General features: G+C 31.9%; 1 protein-coding gene and 1 long non-coding RNA gene across 9 annotated transcripts; one reads left to right on the top strand and one right to left on the bottom strand.

The window, feature by feature from the left end:
* Positions 1-4,462: 4,462 nt before the first annotated feature.
* Positions 4,463-23,510, top strand: LOC123883532 (G-type lectin S-receptor-like serine/threonine-protein kinase At1g11300). 5 transcript variants are annotated; one of them, XM_045932374.1, is made up of 7 exons: positions 4,463-5,994; positions 20,058-20,201; positions 21,651-21,802; positions 21,893-22,103; positions 22,488-22,728; positions 22,802-22,952; positions 23,065-23,510. In XM_045932374.1, the coding sequence occupies exons 1-7, from the start codon at positions 4,713-4,715 to the stop codon at positions 23,371-23,373; spliced, it is 2,490 nt and encodes an 829-aa protein (XP_045788330.1). In that variant the 5' UTR covers positions 4,463-4,712; the 3' UTR covers positions 23,374-23,510. The 5 variants fall into 5 exon arrangements, with proteins under 5 accessions (XP_045788330.1, XP_045788331.1, XP_045788328.1 ...); XM_045932372.1 differs by lacking the exons at positions 20,058-20,201; positions 21,651-21,802; positions 21,893-22,103; ... (1 more) ...; positions 22,802-22,952; positions 23,065-23,510 and adding exons at positions 6,275-6,424; positions 11,539-11,690; positions 11,780-11,990; ... (1 more) ...; positions 12,529-12,679; positions 12,872-13,383 and having other exon boundaries at positions 4,490-5,994; XM_045932370.1 differs by lacking the exons at positions 20,058-20,201; positions 21,651-21,802; positions 21,893-22,103; ... (1 more) ...; positions 22,802-22,952; positions 23,065-23,510 and adding exons at positions 6,269-6,424; positions 11,539-11,690; positions 11,780-11,990; ... (1 more) ...; positions 12,529-12,679; positions 12,872-13,383 and having other exon boundaries at positions 4,491-5,994.
* LOC123883534 lies at positions 6,465-11,046 on the bottom strand. 4 transcript variants are annotated; one of them, XR_006800228.1, is made up of 8 exons: positions 10,726-11,046; positions 8,948-9,104; positions 8,448-8,495; positions 8,150-8,314; positions 7,776-7,872; positions 7,524-7,608; positions 7,168-7,417; positions 6,465-7,040 (listed from the first exon to the last, which is right to left on the bottom strand). It is a non-coding gene; the product is annotated as an uncharacterized LOC123883534 (long non-coding RNA). The 4 variants fall into 4 exon arrangements; XR_006800231.1 differs by having other exon boundaries at positions 6,795-7,040; positions 8,957-9,104; XR_006800229.1 differs by having other exon boundaries at positions 6,795-7,040; positions 7,168-7,420.
* Positions 23,511-23,888: the final 378 nt, after the last annotated feature.

Raw genomic sequence — 23,888 nt, forward strand, 5'->3', positions numbered from 1 at the left:
AGGGAGTATGTTATATACTTATATCTTGTCAGAAGCAAATTTATGTTACATTAAAAATATATAGATATATTAAAAATACAGCCCTCTCATAGAAACAGCTCTAGCAAAAAGGTGCAATATCACTCCAATCTAGAGAAAGCTGAAATTATTTAATGTCGAAACTGACTCTCAAACTAGATTAAACTAATGAATGCAAAAAAAAAAAAAAAAAAATAGTAGCAAGAAAGTGGAGTGCAAATACTGACTGCACCTATATTCTTCTTATATTTTGTATCCATATTCCATCTTGTTCTCAACTCAAGTCTTCCTATATACAGGTCAACGATGCAAGTACGAGGCAAACGCGTATTTAAATGTGTTGCTATGTGACAATGAATTCAAAGATTCCCCAATTTTTTAATGTCAACATAAATATTTTGTGTTCACATCATTTTCTTTTGTTTGTTACTTACTCATTTTGTCTAGTTCACTGTTAAGGTACTAAGGATAATGATGTAACTAAAAATGTCATTAGAAAATGAATATATATATGTTCCCGTTGAATTGAAATTTAAGTTAACCCTTCCCAACGTTGACTTTCAGTGGTTATCACTAACAGTTGTCCTTTTACATTTTATATATAGTAGTAAGTTTCAACTCTGATAAGGAAAGCAATTTCCATTTAAACAATCACGATCTAACAGTTGTTTTCTTTTGTATAAGTTCATAAATTAATTAATTCTAAATTGTCTATTTTCTAGTTCTAGATTGTATTTTGTATTATAGACTAGGTCTAAGTTCAATAAAATCAGTTCCCTCGTTCGGACTAGCACAGTGGCTCAAAAGCATACGCTCTTGTTCAACGTTCACTCAAATACTAATTTAAGTACTCTCTCTAGTCCATATTATAAGAGAAATTTGACTTTTTAGATTCATTGTAAAACTAATGTATCTAAACTATAATATTATCCCGATACATTAGTTTTACAATGAATGTAAAAAGAAAAATTTCTCTTATAATAAAGACCGGATGGAGTATTATAGTGTGTCTTATAAGTATACCCTCTTTCTTTTTACAACTATCATTCAGTCGTGACGTTTCACTGGCCAGAATCTTTTTGATTGGGTAAGATCAATTTATATTTTATTTTATTTTTTTAAATGCTGAACAATGATAATTTGGTAAACTATAAAATTAAAGTTTAGTAAAATTATTATTCTTTTAATATTTTATGTGAAACAAATAAATGATAATTATTGTGGAACCGAAACACTAATATTTATAGGACAAATTAAAAATTATTTTTGCAAACACATCTGCGTGTCTTTTTATTGTTTTGTTTGTCTTGAAATATATTTTTGGTAGTTAAAGCGTGAAATGCAATTTTAATCCTTTAGTGGTGTTGGCTTGAGTTCTTGGAGTATGCTCCTCTCAAGGTTTAGGTTCGATTCCCTTGGTGCCAATTTCGGTGGGTTAAGTTCATAGAGAGCAAAAAACTCTAGCTTTAAATGGGCTCCCGCAAGTGGGCGGTGAGATTGGTCCCTTAGAATTAGTCGGTCCTAGAGCTGGATACCAATAAGTTTTCAAAAAATCCTCCTCTTTTTTTTTTTAAATCAAAGATATCATTAATGTGTAACTGCGTTGATTAATTCCCTCGAGGTAACTGAGATTCAGTTAAGGGAATGATTTCTCCCAACAAATATTTTTTCATACGCACTAGTCGGAGATTGAATTCAAGTCCAAATGGTTAATGAGCTTAAGTATCTACCACTTGTGTTGCAATAAGTTGATTAGTCTCCCTCTTTTATTAAAATCACAATTTTGATCTTTTATTTTCAATTGCGTCAATAGTAAAAAAAAAAAAATCAATTGCGTCATTTTGGTCCTTCATTTTGAAATAATTGATCAAGTTATGGTTTTTAGTTTTTACTATTAAATTTGATGACGTGAGAATAAAGTGTTCACTCTCAAATCTTTTGTATCATTTCAATGGATCTTATTTTTTTTCTATAATTCATTACAACTCATTTTAACAACTTTTTTTTTTTTTTTACAAAAACTCATTTTAACACCTTATTTTTCTAGAGTTAGAGCAATTATCCTCTCCAATTGTTTCTCATATTTTCTCTCATTTTATTTAATTCAATGGTTGATTCTCTCTATTCCTTCATAAAACAACCATTGAATTAATCAAAATGAGAGAAAATATGAAGAAAAATTGAAGAGGATCCAAATCTCATATTCATGTCCGTTTATCTAATTTATTCTCATGTCATCAAATCAGGTGATCAAAATCATGGGTTGATAAAAAATTCTAAATGAAAGACCAAAATTCCACAATTAAAAAGGGAGGGACAAAAAAAAAATTACAATTTTACCAAAATAGAGAAAACAAAATTGCGTTTAAGCCTAATTTCAATAGATTTAGGCTAAAAGAGTCCTCCTATTTCAATTCATACGCATGAATCAGAGATCATACCTTTAACAGTCTGTTAAAATTTTAAAAATCTTTTACCATTTAAACAAATTCATTGATGGTCACTTGGTTAATCCTTCCATTCTTTAGAAAAAATAACCAAGACTCATTCAAAGTTTGAACAATAACTAAAGTCCAAAAATCAATAATCACAACATAAATGTAGCATTATTCACTCAAGGACTTTTTTTTTGTTATATTCACTCAAAACCTTTTTTTTGTTTAAGTAGTTTATTGACTAAAAATTTCACTCTTTAAGTAAATAAGTAGAGTGTCCGGAGTTCGAATTTCAACCTATATATATAGTTTATGCACATCTTATACCAACTAAAAATGTGGTCAATATATTTGGCTCAGATCTATCACGGAAACTCACCTTAGCCATAATAAAAGAGTGTTCTTCGGCTCTTTGCATCCAAAACAAAGACAAACGTGAATGTGACATTTTATTTGTTTCCAGTAAGCTACAAATCATTGATCTAAGAATTGCTTGTGAATGAAATTCAAACTCACCATCACAACGTCGGCATAATAATAATTGACTAGGTATTTTCTTTGTCGACTTTCTTTTATTTATTTATTTACCACTTCTATCGGAATCAATAGTATAAAATGTATAATTTTATAAAGGCAAGCATCAATTTTAAGTTACATCTCATTCAAAAAAATTTACACAAAATTATAAGTACTTTAAATGAGGGAAACAAGAGTCATCTAATCCATCCTTCAAAAAAAAAAAAAGAGTCATCTAATCCAATGCAAATTACATATAGTTTATCTGATTTTTAACTGATCAAACACACTTAAAATCAACTTTTATTTCAAAATTGAACCAAATTAAACCCCCTAAAACCCCTTGTCACACTCCTCCAAATTGTCACGAGTTTTTTTTTTAACGGGTAAATTTTATTAATAACGCAACTGAGCGCAAGAAAAACACAATGCGTAAAACAAACACATACAAATACAATCAAATCACAAGACAGAAAATAAACTAAAATAACATCCAACTCAAGCGTCATCATCACAATAACAATCAATATCCTGCTCTGACATTAAACCACACTACATCAGCCACAACCAAAACGACAATCCCTAAGCCAAACCAAAATCACTACACCATACACCAATACTAGCACCATTGAAGGACCCAAATCAAAACAATTGGGCCTTACACCAAATAACATCCAACTCAAGCTCCATCACCACAATAATAATCAATCCCGCTCTGACACTAATCCACACCACATCAACCACAATCAAAACAGCAGTCCCTAAGCTAATAGGGATGGCAATTTCACTCATATCCAGAGGGTACCCGCAAAAATTACCCACAACGGGTAGGGTAAAAACCCGTATTTTGGGTACGGGCACGGGTATGGGTAATTACCCACAAAAATGAACGGGTATGGGTGCGGGTACGGGTACCTTAATACCCACCCTGCCCCATACCCGCATAATATATATTTATTTTATTTATATTATTATATTATAATATATGTAAATCAATTTAAAACAATACAACTCTACTAAACTATTACATATTTTTAATAAAAATGTTTATGTATAACATAATATAAAAATAATGTGAATATTTAACATAAATACGAACTTTAACATAAGGTTAGTAATAATTTTGTTTATAATTTTCATTAGTCAATATTAAAATCTTTGAAATTTTTTTAATTCTATTAAAATTATATGATATTTTATAATTGATCAATTTATTTTTAGTAAAAATGCGAGTAACAGGTACGGGTATGGGTACCTAGGTACCCATAGGGTATGAGGACGGGGGCAAAAGTTGTTACCCATGCGGGTATGGGGATGGGTACGAGTATTTTTTCAATCCGCAGATATGAGAATGGGTACTATATTACCCTACCCATACCCTACTCATTGTCATCCATATAAGCCAAACAAAATCACTACACCATAGACTAATACTAGCACCTCTGCAGAACCACAACCACACATTTTCGAGTTGTGACATTCCTCCTCAAATTGTCAGGAGTTGACTTCACTAGTTCTTTGGTTTTTTATTTTGTGGAAAAATAGCCACCCACAAGCATACATAATTGGCTTCATAATAAAGTATCTCAATGACTCACAATTCAACAATAACAACTACAAAAACTTCTTTCACATGGATATGATTAGGAACAATTGTCAATAATTACAAACCTCATCAAACCAAACTAAATTATAGTATTTCTCAAAAAGCATCATCATCTAAACAATTTTTGTTACACATTTATGGCTTTCCTAAGTCATAACATAAATCACTTGTTGATTACTTTCATCATATTTTGCAGCTTTTGTTCATGTTATAGTTCCATCAATGACACCATTACTTTATCAAAATCACTCAAAGACCAAGATACAATAACCTCAAACAGCACAAACTTCAAGTTAGGATTTTTTAGCCCAATAAACTCAACAAACCGTTACCTAGGAATTTGGTACATCAATGAAACAAACAACATATGGATTGCAAACAGAGACCAACCTCTTAAAGATTCAAATGGAATTGTCTCAATTCACAAAGATGGTAATCTTGTAATCTTGAACAAACAAAAGGGTGACATCATTTGGTCAACAAACATTTCAACTTCAACAAATTCAACAGCTCAACTTGATGATTCAGGAAACTTGATTCTAAGAGACATCAATTCAGGAGAAACAATTTGGGATAGTTTCTCACACCCTGCAGATGCAGCTGTTCCAACCATGAGAATTGGTGCTAACAAAATAACCGGTAAGAAAATAACTTTTGTATCAAGAAAGAGTGAAAATGATCCTTCTTCAGGACATTTTTCGGCTAGTCTTGAAAGATTGGATGCACCAGAAGTTTTTATTTGGCATGATAAAAATATTCATTGGAGAACTGGTCCATGGAATGGAAGAGTTTTTCTCGGATCGCCAAGAATGTTAACCGAGTATTTATTCGGTTGGCGTTTAGATCATGACGGTGATGGAACGGATTATATAACTTACAATTTCGCCGACAAAACTAAGTTTGGAATTCTCACATTGACATACCATGGAACACTTAAGTTGGTTGAGTATATTAATAAAACAAAGTTTCTTAGTCTTGAGGTTGATCAAAATGAGTGTGATTTTTATGGAAAATGTGGGCCATTTGGTAATTGTGATAATTCTAGTGTACCAATTTGTAGTTGTTTTGAAGGGTTTGAGCCAAAGAATTTGGTGGAATGGAATTTAAGAAATTGGACAAATGGTTGTGTTAGGAAGGAAGGATTGAACTTAAAGTGTGAGATGTTGAAGATTAATGGATCAAGTGAATTGAAACAAGATGGATTTTTGGTTCATCATTTTATGAAAGTTCCTGATTTTGCTAAGAGATTAGATGGTAATCAAGACGAGTGTAGAAAATTTTGTTTGACAAATTGTTCTTGTGTGGCATATGCATATGATCCTTATATAACTTGTATGTATTGGACCGGAGAGTTAATTGATTTGCAGAAATTTCCTTACGGAGGAGTTGATCTCTTCATTCGTGTGCCGGCAGAACTAGGTATATTTTCTCTCTTTCTTCTTCAGAGTCTTTTGTTTCGAGTCATACTATTCTATTTATTTACTAAGTAAATAAAGATTAATTTTTTTTCCTAGAACATGGTAGCTAGTAAAAGTTTAAAATCATAGTCGCATAAGAATGTTTAATATTGCGGAGAATCATGTTTTATATTAGGTAGATATTGGCATAAGTCATAAGAAATTGATGTCGCGGACTAATGATTTTGTAGAACTTTTATTAAGTCACTCATTCTAATATGTTGAATAATGTACGGTTGCAGTTGCAGATACAGTTGTCAGTAATAGTAATAAAAAGGAAAAAGGGCATAAAAAGAGCTTCTTAATCATTCCAATTATTGTTGGGATAGGAGCATTTATCTTGGTTATATGTTCTTTTCTTTGGTGGAAGAAAAGTTCTACTAGAGATAGAGGTAAATTTGCCTTATTTCTATTTCTTTCACTAGTGGAAAAAACACTTCTTAGGTCGGTTAGAATTGACTTCTTAAGTCGGTTCCGAGCCTGACCTAACAATTCTAGTCATAAGAAGTAGTGACTTCTTAAGTCAGATTTGAACAGACTTAAGAAATACTTTTTAAGTTGGTTAAAATGATGTTTTAAGTCGGTCCCGTACAATGACTTAAGAAAAGGCGACATAAGAAGTTTGACTTTCTTAAGTCAGATTTGACCTGACTTAAAAACTGACTTCTTAAGTCAGTTAAAGTTTTACCCGACCTAAGAAGTGTTACTGTAATTTAAAAAAAAAATAGCCAATGCAAATACAGTAGCTCTGCATTTGCCAACCAAATATCCAATCCTAATGAGTAATCTATTTTGCCCAATTTAAATTACATAAGAACAAATTTAAAATCTAATTTAAGGGGTAATATCACTCATGAAGAAATAAGTAACTAACTACAAACTAATTACAATTCTAAAAATACAGAGAACCAACACAATAATGAATTATTCTAAGTCTTGAAAAACAATTACAATTACTAAATCTTGATGTGTTGGGGCAACTGCATATCATTAAAATTGTAACGGTACCTGGACAAAAAGAATAAAAAACTTAAACTTAGATCGGTCTCCAAATTTCGTCATGTACTATAGCTTGTTTTCTCTTGCACCAATTAAATAAATTGATACAGCTTGATACATAAATTATATTACTTACTTGGGTCCATGAACCAACAACACCAGCAGATACAATGTTCAACATGTGTATCATGACATAATAGTCGCACTCATAACTATTTGTTGCTTTTGGCTCTAAAATTGAATATGATCAAATGTGAACGTCTAGTCAGTAAATACTTTTGTCAATGTAAAATTCAGTTCCAACAAAGTATATTGATGCAGAGTTGCAGACTCTTCCAATTCTATATAACCAGTTATATAGACATGTGAAATTCACTCTTCCAACACTGCTAAAAAAAGTTCATTAAAAGTGAACTAATTTAAATAGATTGTGCCATAAGGGTTTATATAAAAAGAGACAACAATACTTAGGTAGGAGCAGGGGAAAATTACCTCATGAACAACTTCCGGATTGTGACATATTGCATACTATATAGACAACATACCAATCAACTTTATAAGCAGCATTTTGTACAGCCTAAAATCATGAGATTTTAGTTAGAATGCATTTTAATTCCTTTCATAGATTAAGAGCAACATAATACAATAACACCGCATCCTCTTAGTCTACCATTTAGAAGCTAACAAGTTTATTAGCATACACCAAGGTTCTTTCAGATTTGGCAAATTTTGGGAGCACATTACCTTGACCTCTTGCAAAACCGGACTGATTTGAGCACAGACCTTCACACCTTCATGTAGCAAAAGTGCAACATTGGCAACAACCTCAACGAATGCAGCTCTGTTCGGTCACACAACAACATCAAAAGAGAACGAGTTAGACAAATCAAACATATTAATCAACTTACTAAGGGTCTATATATGTAGCATTGAGAGATATAATTCAAATGCAAAATAACACGACACTAAACAACCCAACAAAATCTAAATATCAGATGAGACTAATTTGCAAACACATTACTATCTTAATTAAGGTATGTTATCAAACACAAGAAAGACATTATTATCAAAACTATTTTTTTTAAGTTATTTGACAAAATAGGCATATTTGAGCTTACCTTTGTGTGGATTAAAAAGAGACTAGCTAGATAGATGTCAATAACTTGAACCTTTGTGTGGATTTCCTGTGTTTGAGAATGAAGAGTGAGAGATGTGCCAAACCTCATAGCTTATAAGTTTGTGTAGAACCTCAGATTATAAAATAATTCTATAGCACACAAACGCTGCACAACATGAACACATCAGTTTAGTATATTTTGCACCCAAAATAAAGGAAGAGATATGAGGAATAAAGGAAAAAGTGGGTATTCAAGCTTGCTCAAACAAGTTTAAGACCAGAGAAGGGAGAGTTCATACTTGTAAAAGGATTGAATCCACAAATCCCTTTTGAGCAACAGGAAATACCTGTCATGTGACATGATAAACAAAATAAATAACTTCTAATAATTGATATTGGAACTAAGATAATGGCAGCAATGCATATGTCACAACAGTTGACATCTGTCATTGCCTTAGAGGATTATAGATTAGTAAGCAATTGAACAATAAATTAAACAAAAGTGAACCACTCCATATCCAGTCCCCTTCTATAGCTATGTCAGTACAATGGAGAATATTACAATCACCGGACTTGAACTTATCCAAGTTGTTTTGGCTGTTAGAAGAAACATATTATAATATTATAATATAAATGAGAGATATCATGGTGGCATTGGCAGACCTACAAACACAAATAATGGGGGGAGCTGCTAAAGAATCACACCATCTAACACATCATGCCCTCCAATAACAAGGGGAAAAAAAAGGAAATTTTAGAACAAATTACAATTATAATGCAAGATATGTAGTAAAATTACCTGACTCACATGACCATTAATTGGGATGGCTTTCAAATCGAGATTCCTAAGAATCTAAGCAAGAAGATGAGTTGCATCACATGTCCGAGTGAACACTATTTCAGTCATTTGATGTACTTCCAGCCATTTCAGTGAGAATGTACACAAGGTAGCAATCCTAGAAAAGAAGCAAGAAATTGATGAACATGACCATCAAAGGCATAAAATTAAAAGATAATAGTTGAGATTGATAAAACCCAAAATGATTGAAATCTTGTTAGCTTCACTCCAAATAGGCTACTTGTTAATTCTATTGTATTTTTTCTATGTAACCATGATTCTATTTGGCACACAGAGAAAATGGAGCTAGAATTAGATAGCCTAAACCAAAGGGTACAATTTTTAAGTCCTATATTCTGCTCTACTTTTAATATGTATGTAGATTATACACCAAAAATCAAACAAAATCATTTACTATTCCCCTGTTTGAACCAAGGCATGACATTTCAAAATTTTCCCTCAACATGAGTAGTATGAAACCTTTAAACAACCTAATAGTAAGAAATTCAATGAAAATTTGATGGCCTAAATAATTGAAATCCAACATTTTTGGAAGAGAGAAAATTCCTTATGTTTTAATGGCAATAAGCTCTATTGAATATAAAATTGTGAAAATCTGTGTATATGCAGGTAAACACAGCTCCTTTACAAGAAAGATTCATAAACTACACTGTCTGACAGAACAAATTACTACAACAAGAATAAAAACAAAAAAAAAATCATCTCATTAAGAGTTAATACTCATATGAAAGATGAACTATAACAATATAGAAACAAAATAATAATAATAATAATAATAATAATAATAATAATAAACCTAAATAGAAATTGAAAGAAATCGAAACAGAAATTGAAATTCAAAAGTTAGGGCTGAACGTGGTCAAAATTTAATGCTTATAACCATGGTCTTAATTTACAAATTATATCAAAAATAAATCTGGACTCTAATAAATACTATAGTATACTCTTTAACCAACTAACACAGATTGTGAATCTATTATACTAAGCAACTTACCACTGTAGCAATCTAGACTCTAATAATCTAATAATAAAAATAATAATCATAATAATGATAAAAAAAACACAGAAATAGCAACAATAACAACAGAAATTGAAATCTCACAAGAAATAAAATAAAAACTTAGGGTTTAAAGATTGCATACATATGAATGAGTAGCCTCCAAGTTTGCAATCAATTCCTTCGAAGTTTGCAGCGAAGGGAACAGTTCAAATTTTCTAGTTTTACTGAAGGAGTTCAATTTCTATGAAAGTTAGGGTTTTAAATTTGTAGTGAAGGGTTTGAATTTTCGGTGAAGGAGTTCAATTTCTGGGCAGTGAGGTGTTCGATGTTCTGAGATTGTAGTGAAGGGTTCAATTTTGAGCGGTGAAGGTGGGTTCAAGTTTTACGAATATGGTTCGGAGAGTTCAATTTTGACGAAGGTGCAGTGCAGTGAAGAAGTCAATCGTTTGCAGTGAAGAAATCGTTGCGACGGATGCTCTCAGGAAAAGATTCACATAACACCACTTAGGAAATTATCAAACACCTAATATGCATCTAAGGATATGAACAATTTGGTCTGTATCATAAGTTATCCTATTTCTTTGGTCTAATAATGATAATAATGATAAAAAAAAAACATAGAAATAACAACAGAAATTGAAATGTTCAACAAAAAAAACACACAAATTGAAAACTCACTACAAATAAAATAAAAAGTTAGGGTTTAAAGTTTACATACATGAATGAGTGAAGGGAATGGTTCGTCTCTTAATTCTTCTTGAATTGTCCCCGCTTAGAGGAGCAGGACCCCCAGGTTTGCAGCGAAGGGAACGGTTCATTCTTTCAAGTTTGAGTGAAGCAGTTTAATTTCTATGAAAGTTAGGGTTTCAAGCTTTACCAATTTCGAAGGTGATGAAGGGTTCAAATGTGATGAAGGTGCAGTGAAAAAGGTGATGAATTGCAGTGAAGAAGAAGAAGAAGATTGTTGTGTATTGAACTTCCACGAAGAAGAAGGGTTCAGTTTGTTTCTAGAAACTTTCTATGTATCGTTAATTTCTTTCTTTTTTGTTTTTGATTCATCGTATTTATTAATTTTTAACATTGTTAGTTTTGTTTTTTTTATTTTAAAAAAAATTGGGATTTTTCTTTGACAAAAAAAAAAATCTTTTTTTAATATTAAGGGACTGGGTTCGATTCCCGTGTGCCACACATTATAATTTAATTTGTCAAAAATAAATATACTTCTTAGGACAGGTGAGGGAAGTCTGGCTTAACAAAGAAGGTTTCTTAAGTCTGTTAAACGACAACTGATTTGATATTATTTTTTTATTCTCTATTAAGTCAGTTGAAACCACAACCGACCTAAAAAGGTTGAACTTATTTACGGAATTGCCACCGCGCGTGTTCTTAAGTCAGGTGGCGACGCTAACTGACCTAAGAAGTTTTCTATAAAGTGTTTTTTCCACTAGTGTTTCTTTAATTGAAGAACATTGCATTTTTTTTTTTGCAATGACAATATAAGACCTTGTTAACAACTGATAAACGCATGCAGGAAGACAACCTCGAAACTCGATTATCGGAGAAGAGAAACAAATGAAATTGGATGAGCTACCACTATATGATTTTGAAAAGCTTGAAATTGCCACAAACTATTTTCACTTTGGTAATATGCTCGGGAAGGGAGGTTTTGGCCCTGTATACAAGGTGATTTTGACAAAGATTTTGTACGTCATTTTTTGTATTATATACTATAAATTCAATGTTAAAATATTTTTTTACACTACTATATCTAGGGAGTAATGGAAGATGGGCAAGAAATTGCGGTGAAAAGACTCTCAAAAGCATCTGGACAAGGAATAGAAGAATTCATGAATGAAGTAGTAGTGATTTCTAAACTTCAACATCGAAATCTTGTAAGAATTCTTGGTTGTTGTGTTGAAAGGGGTGAGCAAATGTTGGTTTATGAATTCATGCCAAATAAGAGCTTAGATGCCTTTCTCTTTGGTTAGTTCTTTTGCCTCTTTTGGATTCTTACCTCAAATTAAAATTGGTTGAAAAATTAGTGAATTATTTCATCATAAGCACTTATTTATGTTTTATATCCATGTTTCCTAAGTATGTGTCTTTTCTATTCAAAGTTCTTATAGTACCCAATTTGGCATCACATTAATGTATTTTTCATTTTTTTTTTAAGATCCACTGCAAAAGAAAATTTTGGATTGGAAAAAGAGATCAAACATAATTGAAGGAATAGCTCGAGGTATACTCTATCTACATAGAGACTCGAGACTAAGGATCATACATAGAGATTTAAAAGCAAGTAACATCTTACTTGATGGTGACATGATTCCAAAAATAGCAGACTTTGGTTTAGCTAGAATTGTTAAAGGGGGAGAAGAAGATGAAGCTAATACAAAAAGGGTTGTTGGAACTTAGTAAGTAGTCCTATCTCATTTGGGATTATATTGTCTAAATTATTATTACAAATTAGTCTCTTAATTTTTACTTGTGTTATTATAATATATATGTATTTTAAATGCAGTGGTTATATGCCGCCTGAATATGCAATGGAGGGACTTTTCTCTGAGAAATCAGATGTCTATAGTTTTGGAGTTTTACTACTAGAGATTGTCAGCGGAAGAAGAAATAGTAGCTTTAATCACAACGAGTGCTCTCTTAGCCTTGTCGGCTTTGTAAGTCTATATAGTTCATATACTTTCAAAACTTCATTATCATCTAAACTTTGTGCGAATTCCACTAATCTACGAGAATCACATTTTCAATATGTTGGGGCTCATTTCCCCGACCGAAAAAGATCTGCGTAAATTTTAACCAATAATAACGTTCGGAATATTATTATTAATATATTATGTTTTTCTTACTAGGCATGGAAGCTATGGTTAGAAGAAAACATTATATCTCTAATTGATCCAGAGGTATGGGATCCATACTATGAGAGTAGCATGTTGAGGTGCATACAAATAGGACTTCTTTGTGTGCAAGAACTTCCAAGAGAGAGACCAAATATATCAAATGTTGTTTTGATGCTTATAAGTGAGATTACACATCTTCCTCCTCCAGGAAAAGTTGCATTTGTTCATAGACAAAATTCCAAAAGTACAGAATCTTCACAAAAAAGTCAGCAATCTTCTAATTCAAACAACAATGTAACTTTGAGTGATGTCCAAGGCAGATAAACTAATATGCATATATGGAATCTATACAATTGGATAAACCAAAACAATTGGATTTGGTTGGACTCAGAAAAAAAAATCATAGCAAACAAGTATGTATGATATGGTGCTGATTGGATCACTACTAAGGCCTCGTTTGGATCGAAAAATATCTTATGCCAACAAATGAACTTTTATATTAATTCATAAGTTTTTAGTTCTCACTAACAAAATATGTATATTTATAAGTTTTTTTTTTTTATAAACTACCTTAAAAAACTTACAATAATATATAAAAAGTTATTTATTTGCATAAATTGTTTTGCATAAGCTCAAAAGTTAGGCAATCCAAACGAACACTAAATACTAGAACAATGCAAATTCTATATGAGTGATGCAGGTTAAGGAGAGGCTCCAACCATCTTTACTGTTGTTGTACATGGGACCAAATGTGATATATGAGTGAATGTGGGTTTAAAGTTTCAAATATTAATGTGTTCCAAAAATGTTTCAAATATTAAGTTTGTTATCTTTTAATTCAAACTTTGTGATGAATTTTATTAGGCAACAAATGTTAATATTGGTAGTTAGCAAAGAGCTTATCTGTTACTTGCTAGACAAGTAACAGAAATAAGCTAACCAACTTTTGGAGTTAGTTAGATTTCTATTGTCCTTGTAACTTCCTTCAGTTAGTTAGTTTTAGATTGTAAGCACTCTCCTACAAATGTTGGCAATCATCTTTGTAAGAATCAGTTTTGGAGTTTGTCAAAAAAAAAAAAAAACGGTTTTGGTGAATAAAATTTTACTCTCTTTTGCACTCATTTCTCTGCTTTGAGTCTCGCTCTGCCATGCTCATAAGCTCAATGTGTGCCCATTGTTTGTTTCTCTCTAGCTTCAGCTATACAACAATGGTGATGAATCAATACTCTTCATTTCATATAAAGTATGGTGGATATCTACTTGTAAAAGGAACTGGGTAGGGGAATCAGAAATTATATATAAAATGATTTTCAAGATAAAAGTTTCACTCTACAACAAGACAATCTCCATAAAATAATCCTTGGGCTTGTAGGATAAGCTCGGATTTGAACAAACCTACTCAAGGATAAGCTCAATAAGCCACCCACTAGTCCGTTGGAGCCAAACAAAGGGTCTGTTCGGCAAAAATAGTTTATGGCTGATAAGCTAGCTGATAGCTTATGGCTGCTAGCTTATGGCTGATAGTTTCTAGCTGATAAGCTGATTGAAGTGTTTGGTAAAATTAGCGGTTCAATTGACTGATAAATGTAAAATGCATAAAATGACATCTTTAATTCAATAAATTTTTTTCTCAAATTAATACTATCTAAGATACTTAGAATTTAATATTTTAAGTTTATTAATTCAATAAGTATATCTTTCAAATATTATTATTAAACTAATTTTTATATGCTGAATTTTTTTAAAAAAAAAATATATTCACAATATAGTATAATGGTTAATTATAATAAGGTACGTTGTTTAAAAAAAATTATAGTAAGGTACGTACCTATGAATTGATAAAAAAAAAAATAATATGTTTTAGCCTTCATATTTGAAAATAGATAATAAGGGAACGTTAAAACATATTATATACATGTGATTTTAAAAGAAACGACGTTAAAACATGCATTTACTTATTTTATTTTAAATTCTAATGATAATAAATTATAAAAGGTAAATATGGATTTTAGTTAAAATAATAAGGGTAAAAAAGAAAGAAAAAATGAAAAACTAGAAGTTATAAGCTCAGAAACTACTTGAAATAGCTAATGAAAAATAAGTTATAATTCAGTAAAATAAGCTAAAAACTCTTTCTGAAAAGATTGTTATCAAACAAGTCTTTTACCTTATAAGTCATAAGATAAAAGCTAAAAATTAGCTTTTTTTGGTTAGGCAAACGGACCCTAAAGACGTTTTTTTTATAAGCTAGCCAAACAAAGACGTGATGTGACATGCTATTTGTTGAATAAGTTGAGAAATTCAACCAACAAATCATTGATCTAAGGTTGAGTGAAGTTATTCAAAGTCACACTCACAACGTCGGCATTAAATAATTGACTACCTTTAGTTGACTTTTTATTCATGTTTTGATTCTATTAGAATAATTTTTAATTTTTATTTACGCATCTTCAAGTTTATGGTGACTGCTTTTGTAAAAAAAAAAAAAAAAAATTTACAGTGACTGCTAGTCAATATGATAACGGAAAACTGCACCATTAATGAAAAGATTCTTACAATTGTTCGACGTATTCGTGATCTAAAAATATGAATTAGCAGGTTCACATCAACCATATTTGGCGTAAAGGAAAATAGATTGGTTGATTGACTAACTAACTTTAGTCTATCTTTAAACTCTTTTGATTTGCATGTTTTTGAAGCTCCTCCTAGAGATCTTAATAGACTCACTTTTATGACATATTCAACGCTTACATGTATCGGAGATTGCTTTTAACTTTGTAATTTTAATTTTTCCTTCATGGGGCTCTGCCCCCCCCTTTGTATACCAAAAAAAAACTTTTAATTTATTATAATAATGAATAGTCATGCTAACTAAACTACTAAGATATTTAATTTAAGTGATTAATAAGTTCTCTTGAAATGAATAGTTTGAAGGAACTTGAGTTCGATTTCTGGAAACAATTCTTGTATTAGTTAATATTTTCCTATAATAATAAAAAAGTTTAATTTTTATAAATTATGGCAAAACTCTAAATTATCAACGGTGGATCGAGCTTAACTTGTGGAGTGAAGTAGGTGGAAGACGCGAAATTGACTGGCAAAGTTTCTTGGCAATGACATGTCATTTGCTATGGACATGGCATAATGACAGTACATGAAAGTTGAGAAAGCAGATAAGATAATTTTTCAACCGAAATTATTTCGTACACATATTATACACATATTATGTGGGTATGTACCGGTATATTTATTAAGATGAATCGTTTATAAATAATATTTATTAATATTTTTATATTAAATATTATTTATAGACTAATGACAATCATCGACATAAATCGTGTACCGGTAAATATTCACATAATATATATATGTACAAGAATGTTTCACCATTTTTCAAATGATTGCTTACAAAACACTAATATAGTAGGAATATATTATTCTTTATAAAATTACAGATGGCACCTTTGAAATGGTCTTCGTCTCTCTGATTTACGCAGAAATTGCCACTCTCTTGATAGTTGATATTGCAAACAAAGGAATTCAAAAGAAATTCCCAAATTGATTTAAAGAATTAGAAAATTGAGTCATCTAACCAAATTTAATCACACCCTCCTAATCGCCGCGAGTTGACTTCTAAGTTCTTTTGTTTAGAGTTTAGACTAATTAATTAAAATTTATGTTTAACAAATGATTTTTAATTTATACGCAAGGTTCAAAATCGTAAACTAAATCATGCTATGTCAATTTTTTATTTTTTTTTTTATAAATTAAGAGCGTCTAGCATTAAGGAAGGGACATACATTTCAACTTTGTTGATATCTCTATCCTTCCCTGTCATCCATGAAAAACAAACCAGAAAATTTGGTTTTGCATTGTGTTGCTTCTGTCGGACCACCACCAAACAAGTGACGGCGACGCTACTCTCGAAAAGAGAAGACAACTGACAGAATCCGAACGGAGTAAATGGAAAAACGACCACCGACGACGACAGTTGAATCACCACGAACCCATTTGAAACCTAATTTGAATTCTGAACCACCCAGAAACAGATCTAACAGCACCACAAACCGCCGGCGCAGTGACCTCCAGGAGAACTGGTGCCTGCGTGGTGCGGATGGACTACGCCGATCGTCGCACCACCCACCACAACTTCTACATCGCGACTCCTTGAGGCAGAACGAGAAGCTGAGGCAGCTAGAGGTTCGTAGGATGTGATAGAGTCTAATCAGAGGTCGTGAGAGTGAGCGGTGGAGATTACTCGGTGAAAGGTGACGACATCGCTAGGTATAGGCAGAAGGAGAGAACGCGTTTGGAATAGGAAAAAACATTACCTACAATTTATCAGAGAATTTCCAAAAATATATTTAAGATGTTACAATTGTTAGTTTGAAATATTTTATCTTTTGGTTTGGTTTGTTACATTTTGAGAACAAGAGTGAATCATAATATTGTCTGATAATAACATTGCATGATATCTTTCAAGAATTGTATCCGTTAATCAAGTGATATGAGTTTCTCTATAAATAAAGATACTCACGAGGCAGAAAAACACATTTAAGATTCATGTTCACATTAGTCTAAATTTTGCCTAAAATATCTCTAAGTCATTTCTTCATTTCTCTAGTGCACAAGAGTCATTAAATGAACTTTATTCTGTAAAGTATCATTGATCGATATGCTTGATATGAGTGTGCAATTCATATCATGGTTTCCAAAGTATCTTGAAGAGGATTCGCCGGTTATCCCATTTGTATCCGGATTGCATAAAATGGTGGGGCAAATCAATTCATAATTCAACATTTTGTTCATTTGGGTTTGATTGTACAGTAGCTCTATAATTCGGATTATGTTTATCGTTGGATGAACTGCATTGCTGATATTGATCCAAAAAAAGAAACATAAAGTTTAGTGTGTTACACACGCTTTGGAATTCAAGTGCAAAGTTCATCATGTCATTCATCATCTTCTTCTTGTTCAAGTATTTGTTGCAGATCCCTGACGCAAAATCCAACACAAACTATGACAATTTGCCTTCATCCGTGAAAAATGTTAACATTTTTTTTTTGTCAAGTAGTCTAATAGCTAGAAATTTCACATTAAATGTGAATAGTTAAGCTCACGAGGATCATTAACATGTTCAATTTAATTTTTAGAAGAATAACTTATGTATTTTTATGACATCGTAATTAATCCTTCCGTTTGTTTTTTGTCACAGTTTAACCATATACATTATTCACATAATTTACTTTCATCATAATTTCTTATTAATATATAAAAATAAATTTAAGTATATAAGATATTATTCGATTTGTCTCGACGAATATTTTTAAAATATAAACTTTTCATAATTTTTTTATACTAGAGAACTAAAAATATTAGTGATCAAAATTGTACAATAACGTATATACAGTGGTCAAAAACAATACTTAAATGAACGAAAAACTACTGATTATGAATTCATTAACATGTATAATCTATAAAATAATGACACTTATGAATTTATGATAATTTTTCATGTACTAATTCCCATGATTAACGCGTAGCTAAAGTCAACTAATTGCAAACTCATTAGAGCATCTCTACGACTCCACAATTCAACAACAACAGCAGCATCTTCCACATGATAATTTGATTAAGAACATGAAGCAAAAAAACACCTCATTAAACTAAACTAAATTCTAGTATTCCTCAAAAAAAACATCATCATCCAACAATTTGTTACACATTTATGGCTTTTCTATGTCACAATACTAATCACTTATTCATCACATTCCTCTTATTTAGCACATTTTATACATGTTATAGTTCTATCAATGATACCATTACATCATCCAAATCACTCAAAGACCAACAAACAATAACCTCAAACAACACAAACTTCAAGCTAGGATTTTTCAGCCCATTAAATTCAACAAACCGTTACCTAGGAATTTGGTACATAAATGAAACAAACAACTTATGGATTGCAAATAGAGACCAACCTCTTAAAGATTCAAATGGAATTGTCTCAATTGACAAAGATGGTAATCTTGTAATCTTAAACAAACAAAAAGGTATCATCGTTTGGTCAACAAACATTTCAACTTCAACAAATTCAACAGCTCAACTTGATGATTCCGGAAACTTGGTCCTAAGAGACATCAATTCAGGAGAAACAATTTGGGACAGTTTTTCACACCCTGCAGATGCAGCTGTTCCAACAATGAGAATTTCTGCTAACAAAATAACAGGTAAGAAAGTATCTTTTGTATCAAGAAAAAGTGAAAATGATCCTTCTTCGGGACATTTTTCGATTAGTCTTGAAAGATTGGATGCACCGGAAGTTTTTATTTGGCATGATAAAAATATTTATTGGAGAACTGGTCCATGGAATGGAAGGGTTTTTCTCGGATCGCCTAGAATGACAACCGAGTATTTATTTGGTTGGCGTTTAGACCACGATACGGATGGAACTGATTATATAACTTACAATTTTGCGGCCACCAAAACTATGTTTGGAATTCTCTCATTGACACCACATGGAACACTTAGGTTGGTGGAGTTTATTAATAAAAAGGAATTTTTAAGACTTGAGGTTGATCAAAATGAGTGTGATTTTTATGGAAAATGTGGGCCATTTGGTAATTGTGATAATTCTAGTGTACCAATTTGTAGTTGTTTTGAAGGGTTTGAGCCAAAGAATTTGGTGGAATGGAATTTAAGAAATTGGACTAATGGTTGTGTGAGGAAAGAAGGAATGAACTTGAAGTGTGAGATGTTGAAGATTAATGGATCAAGTGAATTGAAGCAAGATGGATTTTTGGTTCATCATTTAATGAAAGTTCCTGATTTTGCTAAGAGATTAGATGGTAATCAAGATGAGTGTAGAACATATTGTTTGAAAAATTGTTCTTGTGTGGCATATGCATACGATCCTTATATAACTTGTATGTATTGGAGTGGGGAGTTAATTGATTTGCAAAAATTTCCTTCCGGAGGAGTTGATCTCTTTATTCGTGTGCCGGGAGAATTAGGTATCTTTTCTCTCTTTTTTGAATATGTTTAAAACTTTATTCTGATCAAAGTTATTGTAGTCGTATAATGTTTGATATCTTGGAGAATTGCGTTCAAATGGGACATCAAAAAACTTGATGTCACAATCTAAAACACATTAGTAGAACTTCTAACCACTTATTCTAATATGTCGTATAACGTACAGTTGCAGTTGCAGCTCCCGATAATATAAAGAAAAAAGGGAACAACAGTAGTACTTTAATCATTGCAATTACCGGAGGGATAGGAGCATTTACCTTGATTATATGTGCGTATCTTTTGTGGAGGAAATGTTCTCCTAGGCGTAAAGGTAAAGTTTCCTCCTTGCTATTTCTTTCTTAAATTGAAGAACATTGACATTTTTCTTGTTCAAAAGGGTAACTACAAAGGAGGGGTGTGTATTAGCATTGGTTTGGTCACAATAGGGATTCTAAGCCCTACTAAGCTAATAAAAAGGAGAAAAGAAACTTGTAGAGAGTTTCTCTCCCCCACCCCGCGTTTCTTTTCTACCCCAAAACACGTAAAAAAAATTTGGAAAACGTTTTTTGGATTTTTTTAGTGTAAATTTTACACTGAAAAATAAACTTTGAAAAACGTTTTCCAAAGTTTTCTGCATATTTTGGGGGTAGAAAAAAAACATGGAGGGTGAGAAGAGAAAAATTCAAACTTGTATGCTTTAGATCCTTGAGGGCTCAATGCCATTTCCAAAATTTATTGTTAAAATAAAATAAAATATACAATTTCACAAGAATGTGTGTGGGTTAATGGGCTAGTATCCCCTGATACATCAGGTTTGCTTTATGAGAACTTCTTTTGGCGACCTCTCAATTTTCTTGTGCGTCCCTTAAAATTATCAAAATATTACTACCAGACAGTGTAAAATCTTGAAAATTTTCATGTTATGGGGTGTTTTTTCCTCAAATTTCTCATTTTTATAACGTCTTATACTTAACTAGCGGAAAGGTAAAATAGAAAACTAGAAAGGGGCGAAAAATACAAAGGGCGCCAAAACAAACTCTTGTTTGCTATGTGGGTTGGCATGGAGGTAGAGGTGGGAATAGGCTAGGCCGAGCTAGGCTTTGCCAAGCCTGAGCCTGGCCTGTCAAAAAATCGAAGGTCTGAGCCTGGCCTGTGGCCTATCGTAGGCTTAAATTCTAGGCCTGAGCCTGGCCTTTTGAAAGTCTGATGTGGCCTGTTAGCCTGTTTAAAAGCCTATTTCATATGAACATATTTAAATAAATAATTATATTTATTTTGAAATATACTTATGAACTAATAAAATAATGTTCCATTTGATATTTTAGAGAATTTGACTATATATGTCATCATATTTCAATTCTAGTTTATAATAATACATTTATATATGTTAAAAACTAATGTAGATTAATAAACTTAAATTACTTAAAAAGTTAATAGATTTATAATTTAATCAAAGTATAAATTTTAATATATAAATAATAATCGTAATAAAAAAATTATTCATGTTAACTTAAATAGGCCGGCCTAGTAGACCTCAAAGGCTTTTTTAATGGCCTGCGGCCTGGCCTTTTTAGCTAAATAGGCTTATAAAAAAGCATTGGCCTGCTCTATTTAAAGAAATAGGCTGGCCTGGCCTGAGCCTATGTAGGCTAGGCCTTAAGGCCATGTAGGCCTTAAGGCCATGTAGGCCGGCCTGGCCTGTTCCCACCTCTATATGGAGGGTCCAACTTACTTTATCATTCTTCTACTTGTCTTGTTAAGGATTGACAAATGCTTTCAGGAAGACAAGCTCAAAACTTGATTAATAGCGAACATAAACAAATGAAATTGGATGAGCTACCACTATATGATTTTGAAAAGCTTGAAACCGCTACAAACAGCTTTCACTTTGGTAATATGCTTGGGAAGGGAGGTTTTGGCCCCGTATACAAGGTGATTTTGTCTAAGATTTTGAATGTCATTTTTTTGTATTATATGATACCATAAACACAATATTAACATATTTATTACACTACTATCTAGGGAATAATGGAAGATGGGCAAGAAATTGCTGTGAAAAGACTCTCAAAAGCATCTGGACAGGGAATAGAAGAATTCATGAACGAAGTAGTAGTGATTTCTAAACTTCAACATCGCAATCTTGTACGACTTCATGGTTGTTGTGTTGAAAGGGGCGAGCAAATGTTGGTTTATGAGTTCATGCCAAATAAGAGTTTGGATGCTCTTCTTTTTGGTTAGTTCTTTTGCCTCTTTTGTATTCTAAGTTCTAACCACAAATTAAAATTGTTAGCTCACTTAGCATAGACTAGAAATTTAATGAAGTTTTATTTATATGCTAAATATACTTTTAGAACATGTTATACTTCAATAATAAACATAAGCACTTGCTTATATTAAATGTTTAAAAAAGTTTATTTGAACTTAACTTCTAATATAAGCACTTGGCATATGCCAACTAATTTTAAAAATTTCCTTCATATAACTTGGTGTCATAAGTTTTTTTTCAGCTTATACATAGTTTATCCTCAATGCTTCTTGGATTGTATTGAGAATTCAGTACCTTGAAACAATCCAATTTGTCATCACATTAATGTCTTATTTATTTTCTTGTTTTAAGATCCACTACAAAAGAAAAATTTAGATTGGAAAAAGCGGTTGACCATAATCGAAGGAATAGCTCGAGGTATACTTTATCTTCATAGAGACTCAAGACTAAGGATTATACATAGAGATTTAAAAGCAAGCAACATCTTACTTGATGGCGACATGATTCCAAAAATATCAGACTTTGGTTTAGCTAGAATTGTTAAAGGTGGAGAAGATGATGAAGCTAACACAAAAAGGGTCGTCGGAACTTAGTAAGTAGTACTATCTCATTTGACATTATAATGTTGGTTAAAGATGTTATTGTAACATACGTTCTAAATACAGTGGTTATATGCCGCCTGAATACGCAATGGAGGGGCTTTTCTCTGAAAAATCAGATGTTTATAGCTTTGGAGTTTTATTGCTAGAGATTGTTAGCGGACGAAGAAATAGTAGCTTTTATCACCACGAGGATTCCCTTAGCCTCGTAGGCTTTGTAAGTCTACATGAATTTTAACCAATAACAATAACAATGTTTGCTTCTTCAAAAAAACAATAACAATGTTTGAAGAAAAGACATTATTAATAATTTGTTTTTCTTCCTATAGGCATGGAAGCTATGGTTAGAAGAAAACATTATATCTCTAGTAGATCAAGAGGTATGGGATGAATGTTCTGAAAGCAGCATGTTAAGGTGCATACACATAGGACTTCTATGTGTGCAAGAACTTCCAAGAGAAAGACCAAATATATCAACTGTTGTTTTGATGCTTATAAGTGAGATTACACATCTTCCTCCTCCAGGGAAAGTAGCTTTTGTTAACAAGCAAAATTCAAGAAGTACAGAATCTTCTCAAAAAAGTAATCAATCTAACTCTAATAACAATGTAACTATGAGTGATGTCCAAGGCAGGTAAAGAATATGCATGGGATAAGAACATCACTGTCATTGTTAAGAAAAAACTATTAGTTGATCACAGTTTACTTGGTTTTGTCAATGAACAAATCTATTTCTTATTTATTAATTTGGGAAGAGAACTTTGTATTGCCCTAATTGTTGTGGCTGCTATTTTGTTATCAATCTTCCTACCTAATAAACATAATACTTCTATCATTTATCTATGTAGTAAAATACACTTGAATATGTCCCCGTGAACATAACTCGGCTGATAAGGACAGTGCATGTACTAGGGTTTGAACCCTGGGACTTGACCACAAAAAATCACTTGAATACTCAATATACGACTTTCTTTTAGCAACTATGTTATTAGTTCTAAATATCCCTCAACTTTGTCAGTGACTAATAATCTTCACCAAAGAACCTAATTGGCCACTTACTCGAACATGAGTTCTTACTAAAAGGATCTTAATTCAGTTCCACTTGGACCATTGTAATGTTGGTTACTCAAATGATCTCAATAGATGATTTATT

Source organism: Trifolium pratense, linkage group LG5 (genome assembly GCF_020283565.1).
Source record: "Trifolium pratense cultivar HEN17-A07 linkage group LG5, ARS_RC_1.1, whole genome shotgun sequence".
NCBI classification, from domain to species: domain Eukaryota; kingdom Viridiplantae; phylum Streptophyta; class Magnoliopsida; order Fabales; family Fabaceae; genus Trifolium; species Trifolium pratense.

Coding starts and splice junctions, on each gene's coding strand:
- LOC123883532 (XM_045932370.1), top strand. CDS start 4,713: ATGGCTTTCCTAAGTCATAACATAAATCACTTGTTGATTACTTTCATC. Junction 6,425..11,538: donor AAGTTCTACTAGAGATAGAG/GTAAATTTGCCT, acceptor AAACGCATGCAG/GAAGACAACCTCGAAACTCG. Junction 12,680..12,871: donor CTCTTAGCCTTGTCGGCTTT/GTAAGTCTATAT, acceptor TTTTCTTACTAG/GCATGGAAGCTATGGTTAGA.